The 23,798-nt window shown below is 42.9% G+C and overlaps 1 protein-coding gene across 1 annotated transcript in view; it reads right to left on the minus strand.

Moving 5' to 3' along the window:
* NAPEPLD (N-acyl phosphatidylethanolamine phospholipase D) overlaps positions 1–23,798 on the minus strand; it is a 41,697-nt gene that overhangs the window by 12,208 nt on the left and 5,691 nt on the right. Inside the window, exon 2 of the mRNA XM_060244699.1 lies at positions 5,906–6,206. Within this exon, the coding sequence (XP_060100682.1) occupies positions 5,906–6,206 (301 nt within the window). The remainder of the gene's footprint in view (positions 1–5,905; positions 6,207–23,798) is intronic.

Here is a 23,798-nt window from a genome sequence, read left to right on the forward strand (position 1 = left end):
AATTTATCCTCAATAACAAGTTGGTCACAGAAACAACCGCATACAGAAAGCATTCACGTTATTCATTTATCTAAGTTAATAAATTCCAATGTGGAAAAAATCAGTTTGAATTTGATAGAGAGGAAAGCTAGACTGTAAGAAAAAAAATGACCAGCTTTAGCAAGATTACCTAATTTGTTTTAAGACTTCCACACTTACCATATAACGTCCGATTTCACTAAGCAGTGTAGCCCAGCATCATCTATACCAGCAGCAGACATTCTTTCACTAAATCTTCAGAAACGTCAACCGTTTACATTAATTTTGAATTTTGGTCACACTTGGCTCAGAGCACCGTAAACGTTCCTTCTGTTGAAGGCACACCCACACTTTTAGTTCAACAGAAGGACCCTGGGGAAGGCACCATTGAGTGCCTGTTGAACACTAGCCATTTCCCAGTTTACATCCATTCTCATGCATATCAACATGTAACTCTTGTCAACCTCTGTGGCAGCAGGCAGCAATCAGGAATCTTTTGAAGTAGAAAGAAGACATGCCCTCTGAGTCTCTTGTGTAAGTGGTATCTCACCACCTCAACCACGTCCCTAACTGCAGCCCTCTTATTTTGTAGAACTGTTGCCAGTGGAAGTAATTCACTTTTACAAGGAAAGTGATTAATGGCTATCACAGAGTATAACTGTATACTGCACAAATATTAAAAACTGGCATAATGTTACCATGCAGACTGATATTTCCATAAAGTACTATTATTGTGGCGCCCATATCATTTAATGGCCAGTTTTATTCACTGTGGTCAAGTCCTTCAAAATATCTGAGAAAGCTCCATTAAATGCTATACTCCAACACTGAGGCCAAATAGTTCCTATCTTGTGCCAAACATTGTTTTTAGCAAAATACCACACTGGCACATGCATCTACAAAGGTCTACATAACAACTAGAATGCATTATACAGGTAAGCATGCCCAGCTTCTAGAACAGGGATGGCCAACGGTAGCTCTCCAGATGTTTTCTGCCTACAACTCCCATCAGCCCCAGCCATTGGCCATGTTGGCTGGAGCCGATGGGAGTTGTAGGCAAAAAACATCTGGAGAGCTACCGTTGGCCACCCCTGTTCTAGAACACCATCAGATTCACTATTTGTAATGCAGATCACAGAAAACTCTCTAAGAACATATAACGATTAGCACCAAGAGAAGGATGTTTTATCTACTCCTCCACTGGTATGATCAATAACAGAATCAGGTCCTTACCATATCTGAAGAGCATTGTGGCCTACATAACAGAGCTCTGGAGCAGAGTGCCCACTGAAATGTTCTAGCAAGGTAGTCAAAAGGTTTAAGCAAAAGGCACAGTATTCAGACAATGGCTCACACAAAAACCTTGAGCTGCACACAACTGGCCAACAACATCATTAGACCTAGCAGCAGCAGCAAGATTGTTCTAGTCCACACTGAATTCCTAATCTTGCCAGCAAATTCAAACTCAGAGATACATCACCTTCATACTTTCAGTCTTTTCTCTGCAACTGTGAAAAAAAGGAATTTTAAAAGCCAAGGTCCCTCCCCCCCCCCCCCCAAAAAAAAAAATACATGCTGTGATTCCAGACTACATAAACATGCCCTGGAGCCAGCAGAAAACTGTCTGATGCTGTCAATAAAAGAAGGAATTTACAACATGAGCTATAGAGTGAAGAATGTCACTTGGTATCAGAGGCTTCCTTGACCTACTCTTCTGGAGGAATTGCTCCTCTAGGGGTTACTGGGAGTTCTAATGCAATGCGGGCTTTGGATAGTAAGCACAGGTAATCCTCGGCCTTAAAGAATCTAGTTGATAGTTGTTGGTATCTCTAGATCTCCCTCATTTTGCTCATCAGAGAGAGACTCTCCCTGTTCCCATCCCTCTGCCTCTGTTGGAGGAAGTGTCTGAGTCGCAGTCTGATGCCAAATGCTCCCTTTTTCTTTGAGTGGAGGGGGCTCATTTTTGGGCTGCCTTAATTGGCTAGGCATGAAGACCCAAAGATCTGTGATCCCTGGACCTGTGTTTGCTGGGCCTTCCCCTGTTCCAAGAGACAAGAGAGTGGGAAGAAGAGAAGTGGGATCCTATAGGGGATCTAGATCTCCTATGTCCCCAGTAGCATTAGGGGTGAGGCTCTGACAGATATCCCCAAGTTCTTTCCACATAGCTTGCTTAATAAAAGACATAAGATCTGGAAAAAACTGGACTTGCTGCTGTAACTGGAATCCAACTGGGGGGGGGAGGGCATTAGGGCCTCCCATGTTGGGTTAGTTGTCTTGTGGGGATGCTGGATTGTGTTCCACTTGAAAGCCTGGCTGGAACTCGGTGGAGACCTCCACCACCTCTCCAGGCATTTTCTCTGCTGGGCAGCTTGCCTGGGAAAGACCTCCCAAAGAGCAAGTTGACTCAAAATGGCCACCATTGTAAGCCATGTGGCCTGATCCAGCTACTGGCCTAACTCCACTTACACAGCCATGGCTGCATGTGGGCCATGCTGCTCTCCTCAGCAGTCTATCTTGTGCTTGCGCTGAGGTGCCTAGCCCACGAGGGAGGGTTTGGTTTCCTCTGCCAACAAGAAACCATCGTCCTCTTTCAGGCCTGGCATTCTTTAAGCAGCTGCTACACGCTTTCCTGCTTTCAACAGCCGAATAGATTGTGAGGCATCTGCAGGATTTTTCCCTTCCTGTCCATGATCCCAGGGTCCACAGAGGGAGAGGGAAAGAGAGAGGGGAAAAAGGACAGAGGCTAAGGCAGACTCAATGGGAGGGAAGAGGAGGAAGAGAAAGTAAATTATAGGGCAGAGTCCGTATGCCTAGCCACACTCCCTTCTGAGAAGGAAAACAAACTGGAGAGGGTGACTCCCACGAGGCTGAAGACAGGAAGCTGAAAATTAGTTCCTGCCTCCCTTGATTGGACAGTGGGAATATCACCCTATCTTCTGCCTCAGAAGAATAAGATATTAAAATAAGGCACATAGTTCAGAGGCAAAGTAAATGCTACAAAAATAATGAAGTTATCTAGCTGACATTCACTTTAAGTCCTATAGCAGTAATGACAGTTCTTAAGCAAGGAGCACAATACAAATATTGGCAGCAAAGGAGGGCTAGGGAGGAAAAGGACAAGAATCTTCCTTTCTAACACAAGCTGTATTTTATAGAAAACTGCCAGCCATAACTTCTTTACCTCCTCAACCAATCACTGGGAGGTATCCATGGAACTTTCTAAGGTGAGAGCAAGTTCCCCCTCCCATACGAAATTCACAGCTGAACTGTGTGAATTAACAGGCCTGAGTTGATTACCTTGATAAGTAACCATCAGTATGGGAGGGTTGTGTGGATGATACCAGCAGAGAATATGAGAAAGGTAAAAATTTAGCTGGAATGTTCCTAAAATGGCTTCTCTCTGACACAGTCCTAAGTCAATGTGGCTGAAATGGGTACGACAATGTCATAATTGTCTAACAGGGGATGTAATAGGATTCTGTAAATTCTTAACTGCATTTCGTAAATGTTGATAAGTCTCATGTTTCATTAGCCGACTTTGCTCTCAATCACCACCAGCTTGTGTATCTCTAACCTAACCAACATTTTATGGCCTACATCCAGCAGCGTGGGAAACCAAGACAACCAATCAGCAAAAAGAGATTTGCCTATTCTCAGGACTCCCCCAGGCATGCAAAAAATATTTAATTCCTCAATTATAAACAAAGCCCTCAAAAGCACTGGATGTGCTTGTTTCATTAATGCTTAACAACCCCAATATTTAGCAAAGGAGGGCGGGAGAGCAGAAAGGGTATAGAGAAACAACCTGCACAAGTATTCTGGAGAGCATGAAGAAGGCTGCCTCCAAAGAATCAGGACAGGGAAGATCTCCTCCTTCTGCAATATATCACTCAAATCCAGGTCTCTATAAACTTCTTGCTCACTCGACCCAAACATCAGTGCTACAGCCAATGACGGAAGAGTGCTAGATTGCTGAAATTCAAAAGTAACTTGTCTAAGAAACCTAGGGCTTGTGCATGATAGGGGGAAGGGACTCTCTCAAGAATTTATCCCCACCATGATTCCTCGAGCCATACTCCACCCTGTAAATACTAAAATGGAGCATCTTCACACAACGACAGAGAAAATTACAACCAGCTTAATTCAAGATCATTTCAACAGGATTCAATTTGATTCTAATTTCTTTAACAAGTGGTGTTTGCTGTATGCATCACTTAGCATCTAATTTCTTTAACAAGTGGTGTTTGCTGTATGCATCACTTAGCACCAACATGTTAATTTTAGTTTAGCAGTCTGCAATACCTCATTAATATTTTAACAAGAATAATTTCACAAATAATGCATGCCAATGTAGTCATGCCAACATTCCAGCATCAGCAAAATCTACTAATTCTGTCTGAAGAAAAAAACTATGTAAAATGGAAATTCTTGCCTCCCCGCACCTGAAGGATTCATCAACTGAAGATGAACCTAGTAATTAGTGGAAGAAGAGTAGTCACATAATGTGTAGTCAGGAAAGCTGACAAGTGATTTGTGTCTCATACAATTTTCATTATAATATTCAACTTCAACTAACCAATTTACCTAACTTCAACTAATGCAATAAACTAATTTCTTTAAAGGTTATAGATTCAGGACCTGCTGAGTCAGTCCCGCCTCAAGGGCCATATGAGTTCACACTTCCAGTGGCATTCACAAATCTTCAGCAAACAGATGTCACTGGGATCTCAATAATTTCCAGACTTTTTTTTGTTAAAATGTATAAACTTTATTTGAAATATGAAACAGAACAGGTGTCAGTCTATATGACAAGATATGCTAAGAACTTTGGATATGATATACAAATGGAACAATGAGAAAGAATGTAGTTGAAGGGCTTGAAATTTACTTTTAAGTTTTAATCTTAAAGATTTTTAAAAATAAAATTATGTTTCATTGGTATATGTCATGAGATAATGTTTAAAATATGAGCAGCATCAAGGAGCATTTTACCATATGTGGTAGGCCTGTGATAAAGCTATTTTTTTTACTATAAATATACCTCAATACAGAAGATTTTAAACATTAACATACAAAGGAAACCAGAACAGTTTTTAAAAAACTATGGAGCTTTGTTTTTATATACAATTACTGCACTGAACTTGCTTTATGCACAGAACTGGAAATCTATGAAAATACCCACAGTAGAAGAACGGTTGTTGAAAAGATGCTGAAATTTGCAGAGATGGTTAAACTTGCTTCATTGATCAGAGAAAAGACATTATCAACATTTTTGGTTAAGTGGAACCCCCTTGTGGAATGTTCGTATGTAAAGGAAAGAAATTATTTGATGATTCATGGATTTGGGGATTAAGATGGTTTAAACAATAGATTAAAAAAGGAGACTTGCTGGTGTCTTTGTTTGATTTCAGAGTAAGTGGCCATGTTATAATTTTAGAATTACTATAATTAATGCTGTTTTTCTTTTTCATGGCAGAAAATTTTTGGAATGTCTTCATATGTTTCTTTGACCTTTTTATTTTATGCATCTGTTTTTCTTTTCTTTTTCTTTGCCATTTTTGTTTCTTTTTTCTTTTTATTGGTTCGAAAATTTTAATAAAAATAATATTTAAAAATAATTTCCAGACCCCTGCTTTTAAATAATAGTTCCATACAAATAATATGACAGCAGGCCTGGGCTTGCCATCAAGTTTGTGTTCAACAAAGCCACAGCCAATCCTGGCCCCATGACAGAGGTCCCCAACAATATATGGACCACGATTCATCAAATCCCCACTTGATTTTTTTGAGAGATGCATAAAGTACTGTAAGTTTGCACCCAAAATGTTATGTGTGAAGCAGAGAGTACTTAGGGCATGACTGAATTAAGTAAAAACAGAATATTTACCTGCTTTGAACACGGAACTTTGCTGTTGTTCTTCTCTGTAAGAATCCACTTCATAATATTAGGGAAAGACAGTGATTTCCACGTTGGCCAAGGGTTGACAAACCTTCCATCTTTACCTCTCTTTGATTTTGTGACATCTTCTTCCAACCTGTAGTCCAGTCGGAAGCTTTTCCGGGATACCCGAGAGGAATCACTGCCCTGGGAACCTTGACTTGAATGCTGTCGTTTCCTTAAAGCTTCTTTAGGATATTGACTGCAAGCAGACAAAGGCTGTTCTTCATACATTTCTTTAAGTGAAGACCTGGGGGGGGGGGGGGAATAGCATTCAGACCGTTACTTGCCCTCCAACGGAAAAACACAAAAAACACCAAGCTGCATCCCTAAAATAAAGTTGTAAGCAGTTGCTAGGCCTCTATTTTTCACAACAAAGAATGCACAACAAACACATTTTAGCAGACAGACATTTTGGCATCTTTGATACACAGGAAGTCTCCAGTGCTTTGCTGTGCACACCGTCAGAATCTTGGACTGCTGCTTGCCAGAGAGACTTACACTGGAAGAGTCCCGACATACAGCTCTTGAAATTAAGTTTATGCAGTTTGACTTTCCTACCTCTTTCCTCTCAAGAGTGCTTACTCGGGCAGGCATTATGTTATTATCTGAGAGACGAGGAAGAGGAGGAGACTGGATTTATACCCCACCCTTCACTCAAGCATCTCAGAGCAATCTAACTCATCTCCCAGATACTAGTTTTTGAAGGTGTAGGAAGTGGAGGAATAAACTCAACAAACCAAAGTTTTCTTGTATACCTAGGCTACCCATGCCCAGTTTGCCTTTCCCATTTGGACTCCCAGCTGCTGGGGAACCCAATAAACTGCAATACTAGGAAAAACAAGTTTACCGTAATCAAAATGAATGTCAATCTCTTCATAAAAGACATATATTTATGGTTTGCAAATGAAATCAAATGTACCACACATACACCAAACATTTTAGTAGACTTCACACATCTAGAGAACAGCAAGCAGAATGGATTGGATTTAATCATGATTTAATTCACGTCAGTAAGACTCAATTTAAATCATGATTTTCTACATAAAGGCACATTCTTGTCGGCCATAATATCTACAACTCATTTTTGTATAATAACTTTTCAGCTTAATTATCAGAAAATTAATGATTGGTTATTTACCACTTGAAAAGGATAATTATGAAATTATTGCAAAATGAATTCTCAGTTTAATAGGTTAATCATTAATATTTGGACAAGTTTTCTACTGTACTTTACTGGATGGAGAAAAATAATCATTAACAGTAACGATTTAAATTGTTTTATTTAACTAAAACAATAACATTATATAGCAAATATATTATTGTATTTGTTTAAAACATCCATGAGTCTACACTCACAAAGAACTCAAGATTTCTGGAGTATTCCACTCAAAAAGTTTCACTTTCATTTGTGCTGCTTGCCCCTCTCTCCTTGCACTCAGCTCTTAATATTTCCTCCTTATCCAGACATATACCACCCCTAACATCCTTATATTCATTAGACTTCTTGAAACTTAGCACTTAAGAGATAAGGGGTTGATTCTGTGTGCATAGTTTTGCAGAAGGCCAATAGGACTGAGGTATCTTAACTGTAACTTATAACATTTTTGTTGGGAAGAAAGGGCATGCTATCTCTGCAGATAACTGCAAAACCAAGCATCTGTAGTAATATCTTCTAGAAAGAAAAACTGCCAAAAAATAATCTTACATGAACCTCTGGGAGAGTATGACATTGTGAATGAATTAATGGAATTCATCTACCAAAAGTTTTAAACATTGCATGAATATACAGCCTAATGCTACATAATTAAAAATAAGTCCATATTTCATGATCATAGAATCACAGAATCAGAGTTGGAAGGGACCGCCAGGGGCATCTAGTTCAAGCCCTTGCACAATGCAGGAAAAGTACCTCCCCCACCTTCTTTCTCATGATCTGCCTAAGTTCAGAATCAGCATTGCTTTCAAATGGCCATCTAGGCTCTGTTTAAAAACCTCCAAAGAAGGAGAGCCCCTCCCCCCCCCGAGAAAGCCTGTTCCACTGAGGAACAGCTCTGTCAGGAAGTTCTTCCTAATGTTTAGCCAAAAACTCTTTTGATTTAATTTTAACCTGTTAGATCTGGTTCGACCTTCTGGGGCAACAGAAAACAACTCCACACTATCCACTATATGACAGCCCTTCAAGTACTTGAAGATGGTTATCATATCACTGTTGAATAACCTTTGGACTATAATGTAGCTTAAATAGAAAACTAATGGAAGCTGTAAAAGGTAAGAAGGACTCCTTTAAGCGGTGGAAAACCAGTCCAAGTGAGATTAGTAAAAATGAACACAGGCTGTGGCAAATCAAATGCAAGACTGTGATCAGGCAGGCAAAAAGGAACTATGAGGGGCATATTGCAAAAAACATAAAGACCAACAATAAAAATTTCTTCAAATATATTAGAAGTAGGAAACCAGCCAGAGAGGCAGTGGGGCCCTTGGATGACCATGGGGTAAAAGGATTACTGAAGGAGGATAAGGAAATGGCTGAGAAGCTGAATGAATTTTTTGCCTCCGTCTTCACTGTGGAAGATGAGAACTTTTTGCCCGCCCCAGAACCACTAATTTTGGAAGGGATGTTGAAAGACCTGAGTCAGATTGAGGTGACAAAAGAGGAGGTCCTACAACTGATAGACAAATTAAAAACTAATAAGTCACCGGGTCCGGATGGCATACATCTGAGAGTTCTCAAAGAACTCAAAGTTGAACTTGTGGATCTTCTAACAAAAATCTGTGATCTTTCATTGAAATCTGCCTCCGTTCCTGAGGACTGGAAGGTAGCAAATGTCACCCCCATCTTTAAAAAGGGTTCCAGAGGAGATCCGGGAAATTACAGGCCAGTCAGTCTGACTTCAATACCGGGAAAGTTGGTAGAAACCATTATCAAGGACAGAATGAGTAGGCACATTGATGAACACAGGTTATTGAGGAAGACTCAGCATGGGTTCTGTAAGGGAAGATCTTGCCTCACTAACCTGTTACAGTTCTTTGAGGGGGTGAACAAACATGTGGACAAAGGAGACCCAATAGATGTTGTTTACCTTGACTTCCAGAAAGCTTTTGATAAAGTTCCTCATCAAAGGCTCCTTAGAAAGCTTGAGAGTCATGGAGTAAAAGGACAGGTCCTCTTGTGGATCAAAAACTGGCTGAGTAATAGGAAGCAGAGAGTGAGTATAAATAGGCAGTCTTCGCAATGGAGGACGGTAAGCAGTGGGGTGCCGCAGGGCTCGGTACTGGGTCCCACGCTCTTTAACTTGTTCATAAATGATTTAGAGTTGGGAGTGAGCAGTGAAGTGGCCAAATTTGCGGATGACACTAAATTGTTCAGGGTGGTGAGAACCAGAGAGGATTGTGAGGAACTCCAAAGGGATCTGTTGAGGCTGGGTGAGTGGGCATCAAAGTGGTAGCTGCGGTTCAATGTGGCCAAGTGCAAAGTAATGCACATTGGGGCCAAGAATCCCAGCTACAAATACAAGTTGATAGGGTGTGAACTGGCAGAGACTGACCAAGAGAGAGATCTTGGGGTCGTGGTAGATAACTCACTGAAAATGTCAAGACAGTGTGCGTTTGCAATAAAAAAGGTCAACGCCATGCTGGGAATTATTAGGAAGGGAATTGAAAACAAATCAGCCAGTATCATAATGCCCCTGTATAAATCGATGGTGCGGTCTCATTTGGAGTACTGTGTGCAGTTCTGGTCGCCGCACCTCAAAAAGGATATTATAGCATTGGAAAAAGTGCAGAAAAGGGCAACTAGAATGATTAAAGGGCTGGAACACTTTTGCTATGAAGAAAGGTTGAAACGCTTGGGACTCTTTAGCTTGGAGAAGCGTTGACTGCGGGGTGACATGATAGAGGTTTACAAGATAATGCATGGGATGGAGAAAGTAGAGAAAGAAGTACTTTTCTCCCTTTCTCACAATACAAGAACTCGTGGGCATTCGATGAAATTGCTGAGCAGCCAGGTTAAAACGGATAAAAGGAAGTACTTCTTCACCCAAAGGGTGATTAACATGTGGAATTCACTGCCACAGGAGGTGGTGGCGGCCACAAGCATAGCCACCTTGAGGAGGGGTTTAGATAAAAATATGGAGCAGAGGTCCATCAGTGGCTATTAGCCACTGTGTGTGTGTGTGTGTGTGTGTATATTAAAAAAATTAAAAAAAATTGCCACTGTATGCCACAGAGTGTTGGACTGGATGGGCCATTGGCCTGATCCAACATGGCTTCTCTTATGTTCTTATCCTTAGATAGATTTTTCTTCAAAAAGAGGTCCATTAAAAATCCAATTTACATTTTAAAAATCCACCTTGATAGCAAGTAAGTGTTCTCCAGTTGCAGACTAAGAACATTTACCAAATTAAAATGAACTCCCAGCTAGGAACACTGAAATAAATAATGGCTTGATTGCTGTTCCAGTTTTTAGAACTGAAAGAACCAAGAGTTCTTTGTGGTCATAGTAACTATTTATCAGAGGTCAAACATCAAACTATCAGTCAGAGGACCAAACTCTTCAACCTATGCCCAGAAGTCACTCACATGATTCCCCGCCCCCCACTGGAGAACATAAGCAGGTTTAAACAGGCAAGGTGGTTAATAGTAGGACCTGTGGATAGCATCTTGAAACATCCCCTGGTGTGAATCTCAACTTCTAATTTGAAAAGTTGAATCAGATTCTATTTTGACTGCAGGCCAAAGCCTGCAAATGAAAAACACTCCACTAGCAGTAGCATAGGATATGTACTTTGTTAGTTAAAGTGCTGACCAAATGTGGAAATAACTTGAACAAAGGATTGCAGCTGAGGCAGGATTGTAATCCTGCAGTTCAGGAAGCCTCCATTTTATTACTTTGTATTGCCTTGTGCTATTTTAGAGCAGCCCTGTATCCAGGATTTTTTTCCAGGGGTGCCAGGGGTGTTAATTAAAGGAAAGTTAAAAGAAAACCCTTTCTCCAGCAGTGCTCAGGGCGGGCAGCAGACTCCAATGTTGTTGCTGCCGCACAGGGCTGCTGTTGCTGTGGTTGGCTGGGAACATAGCAGCCCAGCCTGACTTGATTTGGAGGTGAAGGCAGTGAGGGAGGCCCAGCTGGGAGGGGAAGGGGCTGCACCAGCCATGGCTTGCTGCCCCCCACTGCCAGACACACACCCCAGCAGCTTAGCCCAGCTCAGCCCTTCTGCAACAGCAGTAGGGTGGGGGCCAGACCCGGAGGGAGCAGAGACAGTGGCTCCTCTCAACTGGCTGCTGAAGCATGGGCTGGCCCAGAATGGATGAGGAAGTGGCGTTCTGCAAGGTGGGTCAGGATGACTTGGGCCCAGCAGAGCAGCTGTGGTTGAGCAGAACGGGGAGGGAGAAGGCCATATGGGGCCCCTTTTGAGCCACATGTGTCCAGGCATGATGTCCTTTGGCCACACTGGGTGGGGGTGGGGGTGATGCAAATGCAGAGCCTCATCTGCCCCACCCCTAGCTACCGCCCTGTTTAGAGGTTTCCTGTACTTTAATCTATAAATGCCATGAGCATTCTGATTTCCTTCTGCAGTAAATCTTTGGATATCAGCATGTGCATATATTAGTTTGTTTACAGTATAAGATTAGTGAGATGCTTTGAAGATGAGCAAGAAGCTTGTCTTTAATTAGCTATGTAAGTCTATTTTTCCATGTCCTTTATACCTTATTTCAATAGGTGTGGGTAGAGCACACTGGTAACTATGGATGGCAGGTTAAGTGTGGGCTGGTGGATAAATTAGTTTAATCATCCAGCTCCCTGAAGCATCTTTGGATAGAGGCTGTCTGGTCCAAATTCCTGAGCAGGGATCTTTCTATTTTCTAGTCACCAGTTCTGTTTCTATTATCACGGTCAGCAACCAGATCCAACTGACAAAAACATTATCAGGTATACAGATATTCAAGATAAACTCCACTTAAAATAAAAATAGAAATTTAGCAAAAGAAATCTATATAAAATTACATAGAAGAGAATAAAATATATAATATATAAAGCAACATCTTAGATAACCATATTTAAAATTTGAACCTGGAATCTAAAAATCAAGAACTATATAGTACACCTTGTGATTAAGTTGAAGTCAAGGCTCAAAAGGGCAGGACTGAAATGTGTTGCTCACTTTGATCACCTGTGCACAGAATCTAGCAGTTAGCTTGGTAATAACTGAGATTTCATCTGTTAATAATTTATCTAGACATATCTGGACCACTCCTACCATAGGACTGTCAGCAAGGGAAAGAACTGTCTCATCTCAAATTTGTTTATAAAAGGAGCAGCAGAAAAAGACATGTCCTGTTGTCTCCACCCCTGCTAGAGGACAGGGCCAAACTGAGAGGATTTGGGATCTTATACTTCAAGCCATCAATGCCTGAACCGTCACTGTCCAGCATAGGGCAATGGCCTGAATGGCCAGCATCTCTCATAAAAACTTCAGTGTGCAAAGATGAGAAAGGGGCAGCTTGGTTTTTGTTCTGTGGTGGGAACCAGGGTGAGATTACCTACCTAACAGGAATCAGGCTGCAAGGTGAAGGCAAATAAATCTTAACTGAATTCTAAAGAAAAACCTTTTGGTACTAGTGCATTTTGTAGGCAAATCATACTCACAGTAATTTTCAATAGAGTCTTACTAACAGAGGCATAATCCTGAATTATCAGCCACTATTGACAATAATGGGGTAAAAGGCACACATCCATTTCTTCAAGAAATTTTGCTGTAACACTATAAGTACCATCAGAACCAAAAAAATTTCACAGAGATGCCTGTTCTTTGCAAGAGAACTGACCTGCTTACTTAAACACTGATAATGCCATTTCATCCATTATCATTTTGATATAAAATTCAAAACCACATTAGTGAAACTGGCTGCTGAGATGTTATGCAGCTAAATATCACTTTTGTAAATAAGATATCCATGTCTTGGCTTGAGATGACAAAGCTTCCTGTATTTTCATCAGGCTGAGGAGAAGTGAAATTGTGATGTCAGAGGAGGTGACATAACTAGAATGAGGAAAATAGCACAATCAGAAGTGTCCTCACCCCACCCCACAACCTTATTGCAGAGGGGTTTAAGGTATCTGAGTCAATCTCCTACACTAAGAGTTAGTGCTGTATAGTGGTCAGGGTGGATTGGGATCTTCGAAACCCAAACTGGAATCCCCACTTTAATGGGTGACCTTAAGCCATTCAGTCAGTCACTTGTTCACTTTCTTAGCCTACCTTTCTTCCAGAACTGCTGCTGTCAGGATAAAAAAAGAAAGAGGGGAGAATGATATTTTAGGAGAAAAGTGGAGTACAAGTATCTAAATAAAATAAACAAAAGGTGGCTGCTTTCATTAACAATGACTAATCACCAACATGACTCGTGTAAAACACAGATCCTTACTTCAAGCTCTGATGTCACCACAAAAGCATTTTACTGATTATTCACTTAGAATTTTTGACACTTGTGTATTCTCTGAAATACTCGTCCATATTCAACCATCACCTATATATTAATAGCAAAGTCAGCCAAACCTGAAGATACTTAATAATTATAATAATAATAATAGATTTTATTTATATCCCGCCCTCCCCGCCTAGGCGGCTCAGGGCGGCTAACAACAATTCAACATTAACATAAATAGGTAAAACATTGAATTTAACAATTAAAATTAAACATATAAAAACCAGTTAATTAAATTAAAATACATAGTTTAAGTTACATTATATATATCTGGCAGCAATAAAGCTGTTCTGGCGCTGGTTCTGCCAGTTTAGATAATATTATAGATGGCGGTTCTTTGTTCCTAGCAACTCAGCAGTCGATATCGTTATAGGCTTGTCTAAAAAGGGCGGTTTTGCAGGCCCTGCGGAACTGGTCGAGGTTCCGCAGGGCCCGCACTTCCTCCGGAAGCTGGTTCCACAGTGCAGGAGCCGCAACTGAAAAGGCCCGTGCTCTGGTGTTTTGGAGTTTGGCCTCTCTCGGCCCAGGGATGGTCATTTTGTTTTTACCCACTGACCTCAGTGCCCTCTGGGGTTCATATGGGGAGAGACGGTCCCTTAGGTAGGCTGGTCCTCGGCCATAAATTCAGTCACTGGAGCTGTGAACTGAAAAACAGATCTCTCTACAAACTTGAAAAGGACCCTAGATTTACAAGGAAGGTGGTGGTTAAAACCCTGAAAATGATAAAAGGAACACCTGTAGCTTTAAGCAATGGATCCCCTCAGTAGTCCACAGTATTTTAAAGCTGGGTCTCTGTGAGTAGGGTGAGAGGGCAGGATGAGAGGGCAGGGTCTTTTGCAGACCTAATTTTGGTCCCTGAGGGAGGACTCGGGGGGGGGGGGGGGACCATGCCTGACAAAGGTTGCAAACTCCAGACTGGAAAGTTTCTGGGTATAGTCTGAGGAGGGTAGGGTTTGTGGAGGGGAGAGGCCTCTGCTGAATATAATGCCATAGCATCCACCTTCCAAAGCAGTCATCTTCTCCAGGGGGGACAGATCTCGTCCAGAGTTCAGTTGTGATTCTGGGAGATCACTAGGTCCAACCTGGAGGATGACAGTCCTAAGTCTAGCAGCAGCCTCTGGGTGAACTGGTATCAGCATCCGACTTGCATTACTCAACTAGGCCTGGCTGCTTGCTATTTTCAACAGCACCCACTCTATTAAAGCTACATGCTCTCAATACATCATTACAAAAACTCTTATCGCTGTCATTAAACATTTCTTGGTATATCAAAACAATGAACAGACCAATTTCATTATTGAATAATGATTACAAGTTGTTTACTACAATTTTAGCTGAAAGATTAAAGTTAATTCACGGAGACCTATGCTGCTTTTTATCCAAGAGACAGCTGAAAGACAGTGTCAGAACACATTAGATATTTTTGGAGTACCTGGGAAAACATAACACAAAATAATCAGCTTTGAATTTTCTAGATGCTAAGAAAGCGTTTGGCAATTTAAATTGTACTTTTATGTTCAAGGTTCTGGAAGATATGGATTTTGGTGATAATTTTATTAAGGGTGGGGAAATAAATTTATTATTCACAAATAATTGTTAATGGAGATTTAACTAAGCCTTGTGAGATTCAAAAAGAAACATGACAAGATTGCCCACTGTCTCTCCTTTTATTTATTTTGGTTCTTGAAATAAACTTTCATATATAATTCCACTTTCATCTTGGCAAATCCAAGCTCCCTAATTGGTTGGGACTGGGTGGGACTGTGGTGCATCAACCTTTGGCCTGTCAAACCATCAATCAACTGCTCTAATGTCGCACTGGATGACTCTGCTCTCCCCCACCCACAGGTGGCCCCAGGACAGATGGGGATTGGTCCTTTGATGAAACTGCCAGGGAGTGGCTGCTGCTAGGCAACTACCACTGCTTCTCCACCAAGAAATCAACCAAGCTTGGTTCTCTCAATAGAAGCCAGTGGGGGAGACCCTTTCATGTCCTATTTTAGCCTTTGAGGGAAAACTCATCGGTTGACCGCTTCTCTCTCCCACGTGAGTGGCTGTTGCTAGCTAGCCAAGTTGATTCTGTCAGTAAAAGGCAACCAACCTTGGTTCTGACAGTTGCTGCCTCTCCCTACTCTCCGATTGGCTAAGCTGCCTGCTGCACTGTTTTGTAGAGGAGAGAAAGAAAGCCTTCCCTTGACTGGCTGAGGGATGGAGAAGGAGGGAGAGAGCCACAGAGAAAGCCTTCCCACGATTGGCTGAGGGAGGGAGGAGAAGGGAAGGTTTTCTCTTGATTGGCTGAGGACTCCTCCCTATCCTCCTCTGGGAAGGAAACACCCAGTGACAGAGTGCAAAAATGGTGTCCTGTCACAGAAGGCCAGCTACTGAGAGAGACAGATAGGGAGGGAAAGCGAGACACAGAGAGAGATTGAAGTCAACGTTATCAGAGAGAGAGAGTGTTGTTCTTATTGGTATCACTAAAGACCTCTGAGGGAGAACTCATTGGGGCCAGTCCTGGCTAGGACTGCCAGTTCCAGGTTGGTAAGAAATCCCTGGAGACTCTGTGGTAAAGTTTGAGGAGCGCATAGGAGTTAGGACTTCAGAGGACTCTGCCAGACCCAGGTTCTTGCTGTGGAAGCTGACTGGGTAATTTCAGTCACACACTTCCAGCCTCACCTACCTCGAAGGGTTGTAGTACAAATCAACGTGGGGAGAGGAGATTGATGTAAGCTTCTTTGTCCCGCCCCCCCGGGAGAAAGACTGTCCTTTTCCTATGTAGAGGCTGCAAGGAGGGGTGAGTTGGTGGAAAGCTGAAGTCAGAGCAGCAGATAAAGGGAAGGAGATAGGGTTGCCAACTCCAGGTTAGGAAATTCCTGGGTATTTAAGGGGTGGGGCCTGAAAAGGGTGGGGTTTGAGTAAGGGTAGTACCTCAGACAGGTACAAGGCTATGCATACCACCCTCAAAACAAGCCATTTCCTCCTGAAGAACCACTGTTGCCAATCTCCAGATGAGGGCTGGAGATGGTGGCGGTGGCTACAAGCATAGTCAGCTTCAAGAGGGGATTGAATAAACATATGGAGCAGAGGTCCATCAGTGGCTGTTAGCCACAGAGTATTGTTGAAACTCTCTGTCTGGGGCAGTGATGCTCCGTATTCTTGGTGCTTGAGAGGGGCAACAGTGGGAGGGCTTCCATGTCCTGGCCTAACTGATGGACCTCCTGATGGCACTTGGTGTTTGTTTGTTTTTTTAGCCACTGTGTGACACAAAGTGTTGGACTGGATGGATCATTGGCCTGATCCAACATGGCTTCTCTTATGTTCTTATGAGATCACTCAGAACTACAACTGCTCGCTAGATGGTAGAGATCAGCTCCCTTTGAGGTGTGAGAGGAGAGTGAATGCCTTCATTTGGGAGGGTGGGAAGATAGCAAGTGTGGGGGCACTCACCCAGACCCTCTTTCTAGAGCCTGTTGTATTTTACTCCACAACAGGCCTTACCCCTAGTAGAGACATAAGACACAATGAGAGGATTGGGGGAGTTAAGATTTAAAAAGAGACTTACAAGTTAAGAGCCTTTGCATAGAATCATAGAGTTGGAAGGGACCTATAGGGTCATCTAGTCCAACCCCCTGCACAATACAGGAAACTCACAAATACCTCCCCCTAAATTCACAGGATCTTTATTGCTGTCAGATGGCCATCCAGCCTCTGTTTAAAAACCTCCAAGGAAGGAGAGCCCGCCATCTTCTGAGGAAGCCTGTTCCACTGAGGAATCGCTTTGTCAGGAAGTGCTTCCTGATGTTGAGTCGGAAACTATTTTGATTTAATTTCAACCCATTGGTTCTGGTCCTAGTTTGGTCCTAGTTTCAACCCATTGGTTCTGGAGCCAGTTTGGTGTAGTGGTTAAGTGTGCGGACTCTTATCTGGGAGAACCGGGTTTGATTCCCCACTCTTCCACTTGCACCTGCTAGCATGGCCTTGGGTCAGCCATAGCCCTGGCAGAGGTTGTCCTTGAAAGGGCAGCTGCTGTGAGAGCCCTCTCCAGCCCCACCCACCTCACAGGGTGTCTGTTGTGGGGGAGGAAGGTAAAGGAGATTGTGAGCCGCTCTGAGACTCTTCGGAGTGGAGGGCGGGATATAAATCCAGTATCTTCTTCTTCTACCTTCTGGGGCCACAGAAAACAATTCCACACCATCCTCTATATGACAGCCCTTAAGTACTTGAAGATGGTGATCATATCACCTCTCAGCCACCTCCTCTCCAGGCTAAACATCCCCAGCTCCTTTCCTCATAGAACTTGGTCTACAGACCCCTCAACATCTTCGTTGCCCTCCTCTGGATTCGTTCCAGCTTGTCTATATCCTTCTTAAAATGTGGTGCCCAAAACTGAACACAATACTCCAGGTGAGGTCTTACCAGAGCAGAGTAAAGCGATACCATCACTTCATGTGATCTGGGCATTATACTTCTGTTGATACAGCCCAAAACTGCATTTGCCTTTTTAGCCACCGCATCACTGTTGACTCATGTTCAGCGTATGATCCACTAAGACTCCTAGATCCTTTTCGCACATACTACTGCTAAGACAAGTCTCCCCCATCCTATAACCATGCATTGGATTTTTCCTACCTAAATGCAGAACTTTACATTTATCCCCGTTAAAATTCATTTTATTGATTTTAGCCGAGTTTTCAGGCTGTCAAGGTCACCCTGTATCCTGTGTCTGTCTTCTTCTGTGTTTGCAACCCCTCCCAATTTAGTATCATCTGCAAATTTAATAAGCTTTCCCTCTATTCCTTCATCCAAATCACTGATAAAGATGTTGAACAAAACAGGTCCCAGGACAGATGCTTGAGGCACTCCACTTGTCACTCCTCTCCAAGAGAATGAGGAACCATTCACAAGCACTCTTTGGGTGCGATTTGTCAACCAGTTACAGATCCACCTAACAGTAACAGAATCCAAACCACATTTTACCAACTTGTCAACAAGGATAGTATGGGGAACCTTATCAAAAGCCTTACTGAAATCAAGATAAACCATGTCTACAGCATTCCCCTGATCCAGCAAGGTAGTCACTTTCTCAAAAAAAGAGATCAGGTTAGTCTGACATGACTTGTTCTTGAGAAAACCACGCTGGCTCTCAGTAATCACATCCATTCTTTCTAAATGTTCCAGGACCGACAGCTTGATGATTTGTTCTAAAACGTTTCCAGGTATAGACATCAAGCTGATGGGTCAGTAGTTACCTGGATCATCTTTTTTCCCCTTCTTGAAGATGGGGACAACATTCACCCGCCTCCAATCTTCCAGCACCTCTCCTGTTCTCCAAGAATTCTCAAAAATAATAGCCAGAGGCCCAGAAATTACATCCATAAGCTCTTTTAGAACCCTTGGATGCAATTCACCTGGCCCTGAGGACTTTGTTTCATTTAAAGAAACTAGGTGTTTACATACTACCCCTATTCTGATCCTAGGTTGGAACTTCATACCCTCCTTATATGTTCTGTTTTTGCCATGTTGAGCACCGTTTCCCTCAGAAGAGAAAACTGAGGAAAAGTAGGAATTGAGCAGTTCCGCACTCTCTTCATTACCTGTTACAATTTCACTTCCCTGCCCTCGCAATGGGCCCACCATGTCCTTGCTCTTTTTCTTACTCTGAACATAAGAAATTATTTGATCTTAATTTTGGAGGAACTCCTAAAGGAGATTGAAGAACTGAGGGCAGTGGCTGAAAAAAGAGGGCATCCAGGTCTATCTGGATGATACATTCCAGTCTGGTTTCCACCCTGGCCACTTGTCACCCTCATAGATGACCTCCGGAGGCACCTGGGTCTACACTGCTGTTACTTTTACACTTGACAGTGGCATTCGACACAGTCAACTATGACCTTATGACCAACATCTACATTTAACATCTACATGCGCCCCCTTGCCCAGTTGGTCCAGTGGTTTGGGCTGGGATGTCACCAATATGTGAATGATACCCAGTTCTACCTGTTGTTGGACAGCAGCCCAACCTCTGCCCTGGAGATTTTGGGCAGGGCACTGGAGGCTGTGGCTGGGTGGTTATGGCAGATCTGGCTGGACCAGCTAGCCAAGTTAAATCCAGCAAAGATGAAGGTGCTGTACCTGGGTCATGGCAAGATTGCATCAGGTATCAGACTCCCACCCTTCAACAGTGCAAAACTTGTGCCAGCCCAGAAGGTAAAGAGCCTGAGAATGATCCTGGATGCCTCACTTTCTATGAAGGCCCAGGTCACTGCTACTGACACGTCTGCCTTTCAGCAGATCAGGCAATTGGTATCCTCTCTCTCCCCCCCAGGACCTAGCTACAGTGAATCATGCAGCAATCAATTCCAGGCTTGACTACTATAATTTGCTCTATGCAGGCTTGCCCTTGGGACTGACCTGGAAACTCCAGCTAGTACAAAATGCAGTGGTGTGCCTGCTGACTGAATCGCCTGTACGGGCTTCATTTGGCCTGTGCTACACAAATTGCATTGGCTACCAAGCGAGTACCAGATCCATTTCAAGGGGTTGGTACTAACCTTTAAAGTCCTGTGCAGCCTGAGACTGACACATCTAAGGGACCATCTCTCCCTGTATGTGCCCCAAAGGGCTTTACACTTGGCTAATCAATATATACTGACCATTCCCAGCCCAAAGGACATCTGGTTAGTCTCAACCAGCGCCACAGCATTTTCTGCCCTGGCCCCAGCCTGGTAGAATGCAAAATGGAGGTGTTCTACCAGGCCTTTGGCTGAGGCAACAGACATCCAATCAAGTTGGCCGCCCTTACTGCAGCCTCTTTTTCCATCTGGCCCAGTTTTTATAAGTTTTTACCACCCCAGCAGCTGTGATCTAGTTTCACTGCACTCCAGTCGATAGCTGTTTTATTTATATTTTAACTATTTTAACTCATTGCATAATTATATATTTTACTATCTGATGTAATCTGCCCTGAGCCCTCTTGCAGTAATGGCAGAATATAAATTGACATAAGTAAATAAATAGATGGCTAAATTGACAGAATTTGGTGCACTAGTTCAGGGGTTTTAAGCATGTGGCCTGAGGGCCAAATCAGGCCCCTGAGCAACTGGCTGTCACCTGCTTCCTTCTCCCTCTCTTTTGCTTTCTTCTGCATCACAGCTTGCTTTGCCAGGCTTGTTCAATAGCACAGGAGCTACAGAGCAAACCCTCTATTTTCCTCCTTTGGCTAAGGTTCCTCCCTTGGGGAGGAAGGGGGGAGGAATAACTTGCTTTGCCAGGCTCTCTCAATCACACAGCAGAGTTACTGAACCAAGCTTCTCTTCCTTCTATTGGGTAAGACTCCTCCATCTCCTGGTCCCCTGGGGAAGGAAGAACCAGAGCTTCCTTTGTCCAGTTCCCTGGATTGCACAAGAAAGACACAAAGAAAATACCTTTAAGACCAATGAGTGCTAATGTTTTCAGCATGTTTTATTTTAAGCTTTTTTTTAAAAAAAAGCTTTGTTTGTGTCTGTATTCCTTATAAAGTTTGTATCTCTGCTACTTGGCATTACATTTTTTGACACACATGGCCCAGCCTGAAAACGTCTCATTTATGTCAGATCCATCCCTCATAACAGATGTATTCGACGCCCCTGCACTAGGAGGTTTCAAAATTATTGCACAGAAAAATAACGTTAACAAAAATATGAAAATCTATTTATCATGCTTTATTTTTGTTAATCCACCACACACACTTCAAAATGGGAGGGGAACCCAAGACTTTACGCAACCCAAAGAGCTAAGCTAATACCAGTGTAGTTCTTTCTTTCTTTCTTTCTCTCTCTCTTTCTTTTTCTTTCTTTCTTTGTATTTTTAGGTGTGTGTGCACACCTGGAAGTCATAGTAACTTCCGATGACTGACCCCTACTGGGGGCATGGAGGATATTCAGAGAGGTGGCTGAATAAAGCCTGCCCCTGCCTCCCAACTGTTGGTATTCCAATGAAGTCCCCCATCCAAGTACTTGCCAGAATCGGCCCTGCCTAGCTTCTAAGATTTCTCTGGAAGTTGAAGTTCCACTGAAATACAACTAGGTATAGGACTGCCATTTTAGAAATGCAGATTTTGAAACAGAGTTTCCCCTTTTGCTTTTTAATTTTTAATGTCTGACATGGGAACTCACAGCTTGCTGTAGTCCTAGTAGAACATTTTAGCGAGTGCCTGCTTAATAGCTGCAGTAGCTCTGCGACAACTCTTCGTGCTTACATAACAAATATACTCTCTGTTCAAAGAGAAGATATATATCCTGACAAAACAGATTCACAATTGATACAACTGCCTGAGTTTACAGAGGCAGCTTGGAAGGAATGAAACAGTACAGAAATGAACAGTTAACAAGATAACAGGCTGTCTAGTCCAGTATATTTACCTGAAAAATCAGGAATGGAGAACATCAGAATATTTTTGTCAGAAGGTATTCTTGCTGTCTCTTTTTATACATGCAAACTTACTCTCTCACTGACTAGTCTTGAATTACAACCTCTCTCACTGACTAGTCTTGAATTACAACCTACACCTCGTAATTAGAAAGTGTTTGAAAAACAGAGACGGAAATACACAACTTATTAAGATACCACTTAATGACGACAAATCTAGAGAGAATGTGGCTGCTGTATGTAATTTTTCAGGGATGGCACTGGAGGAAAACACCCTTGACTTTCATGTTCCACTTCCAACCAATCTAGAAATTCCTATTCTCCCTTGCTATGCAGCAAACGAGAGGCAAATAATAGTATAAAGAGCCTCACAGGAACATGCCACAGCCCGTGGAAGGCCAGGTTTGCACTGGATCTAACTACAGCTGCCCCAATTGGCCAAAAACAAAAAGGCTCTGCCAACAGCACAATTTCAAACTTGACCATTTCTCTCCCATTTAAAAAAATGAACAATGACGTCACCTTGAAGATAAGACCAGCATGACGACCTTTAGAAGCCAAAGAATCTTTGTGTGTCGGAGTGTGTGTTCCTAAATTTGTTTTAAAATTATACTATTATACTACACAACTGTAGTCCCAAGTCAGTCAAAAAGGAAATGTTGCCTACATGTTCCTTGAGACATTCTGCAACTCCGTAAATCACAGCACTTTTTGATTCTGTAACGGTTAATGATGTGATTTCATTACGACTATCACCCGACATATATAAAGCACCAGTCCTGGGCTAGGTATAGTACAGAAGAGGCAAAAACAAAGCATCTTTGCCTATGAAAATTCGGTGTGCTTAAAATTTTATTTAGGTAATTTACTACCCCCCTTTTCTCTGTAGTAGAGATCCAAAGTGGCTCGCATATGTACAAAATTTAAATAAGCAATTCAAAAAGCAAAACACTGTTAATGAGCAAAAGAATGAAACTACTTTCTGGGAAGGTCCTGTAGCTTTCTTGACAGCCACAAGAGACCTCTGGCATGTGCCTCTGGCCATCCCCAGGCTTTACACCTGAAACCGAGGAGGAGGCAGAAGCAAAGCATTGTGCAGCTAGCATGATACGCCCCAATAATTTCCCTCCCTTTGCCTTTACTTACAACGCAAGCAAAGCAGAGAACAGAAATGTGTGATTGCAGCGTTGGATAAAGAAATGGTAGAGAAGGGATGGAGTGAAAATGCAGTGATGGCAAGAGAAAAAATTGCAGACATCCACGTCAGTCACTACATAAAACCATTCCCTAGATCAGGTCCATAGCCACAGGGGGGCCTCTGGGGGCACTGCCCTCTGACTTCCAGGCAGGATCTCTGATTTCGGGGGGGGGGGGCCTCTGAGATGCAGCCTGTTTTCTGGCGAAGCGTCACCCACAGCAGCTGGAGCTGGGAGAGCTGAGCAGGGGACAGTGCACTGCAGCAGCAAAAGCAGCAGGAGGGAGGCGGAGGACCAGGAGGCGGAAGAAGCCGCGTGGAATGGATTGGGAGGGCGGATGGAGCTGCTGGCTGCGAAGTGCCAGGTTGGGGAAGAGGGATGTGGAAGAAACCCCTCCCCCACTTGTCCGCAAGGAGCAGCCCCTTCTTGACTCCAAAGTTTTAGGGTCGGCTGCCTCAACTTGGCCACTTTCAGAGCCTCCAACTTTTGCCCCTATCCTAGAAAGCTTCTGAAAAGTTGGGAGCCTCGCGGTGGATGGGACAGGGTGCCTCACAACTTTTACAAAGCCCGCCCCCCCCCCCCACTTTTATAATCCTGGCTACAGCCCTGCCCTGGATTATCTTAATACTGTAAAAATTCATAGATCTACAGCCCAAAGAATCAGGATTTCTATCAAAGAACCACAAGAGGAACCGAGAAACCTCTACGTTTTCTTGTCCAACTATATACACTGAAGAACAATACAGCCAGTCATT

This window comes from Heteronotia binoei, chromosome 8, assembly GCF_032191835.1.
Source record: "Heteronotia binoei isolate CCM8104 ecotype False Entrance Well chromosome 8, APGP_CSIRO_Hbin_v1, whole genome shotgun sequence".
In the NCBI taxonomy this organism is placed as follows: Eukaryota; Metazoa; Chordata; class Lepidosauria; order Squamata; family Gekkonidae; genus Heteronotia; species Heteronotia binoei.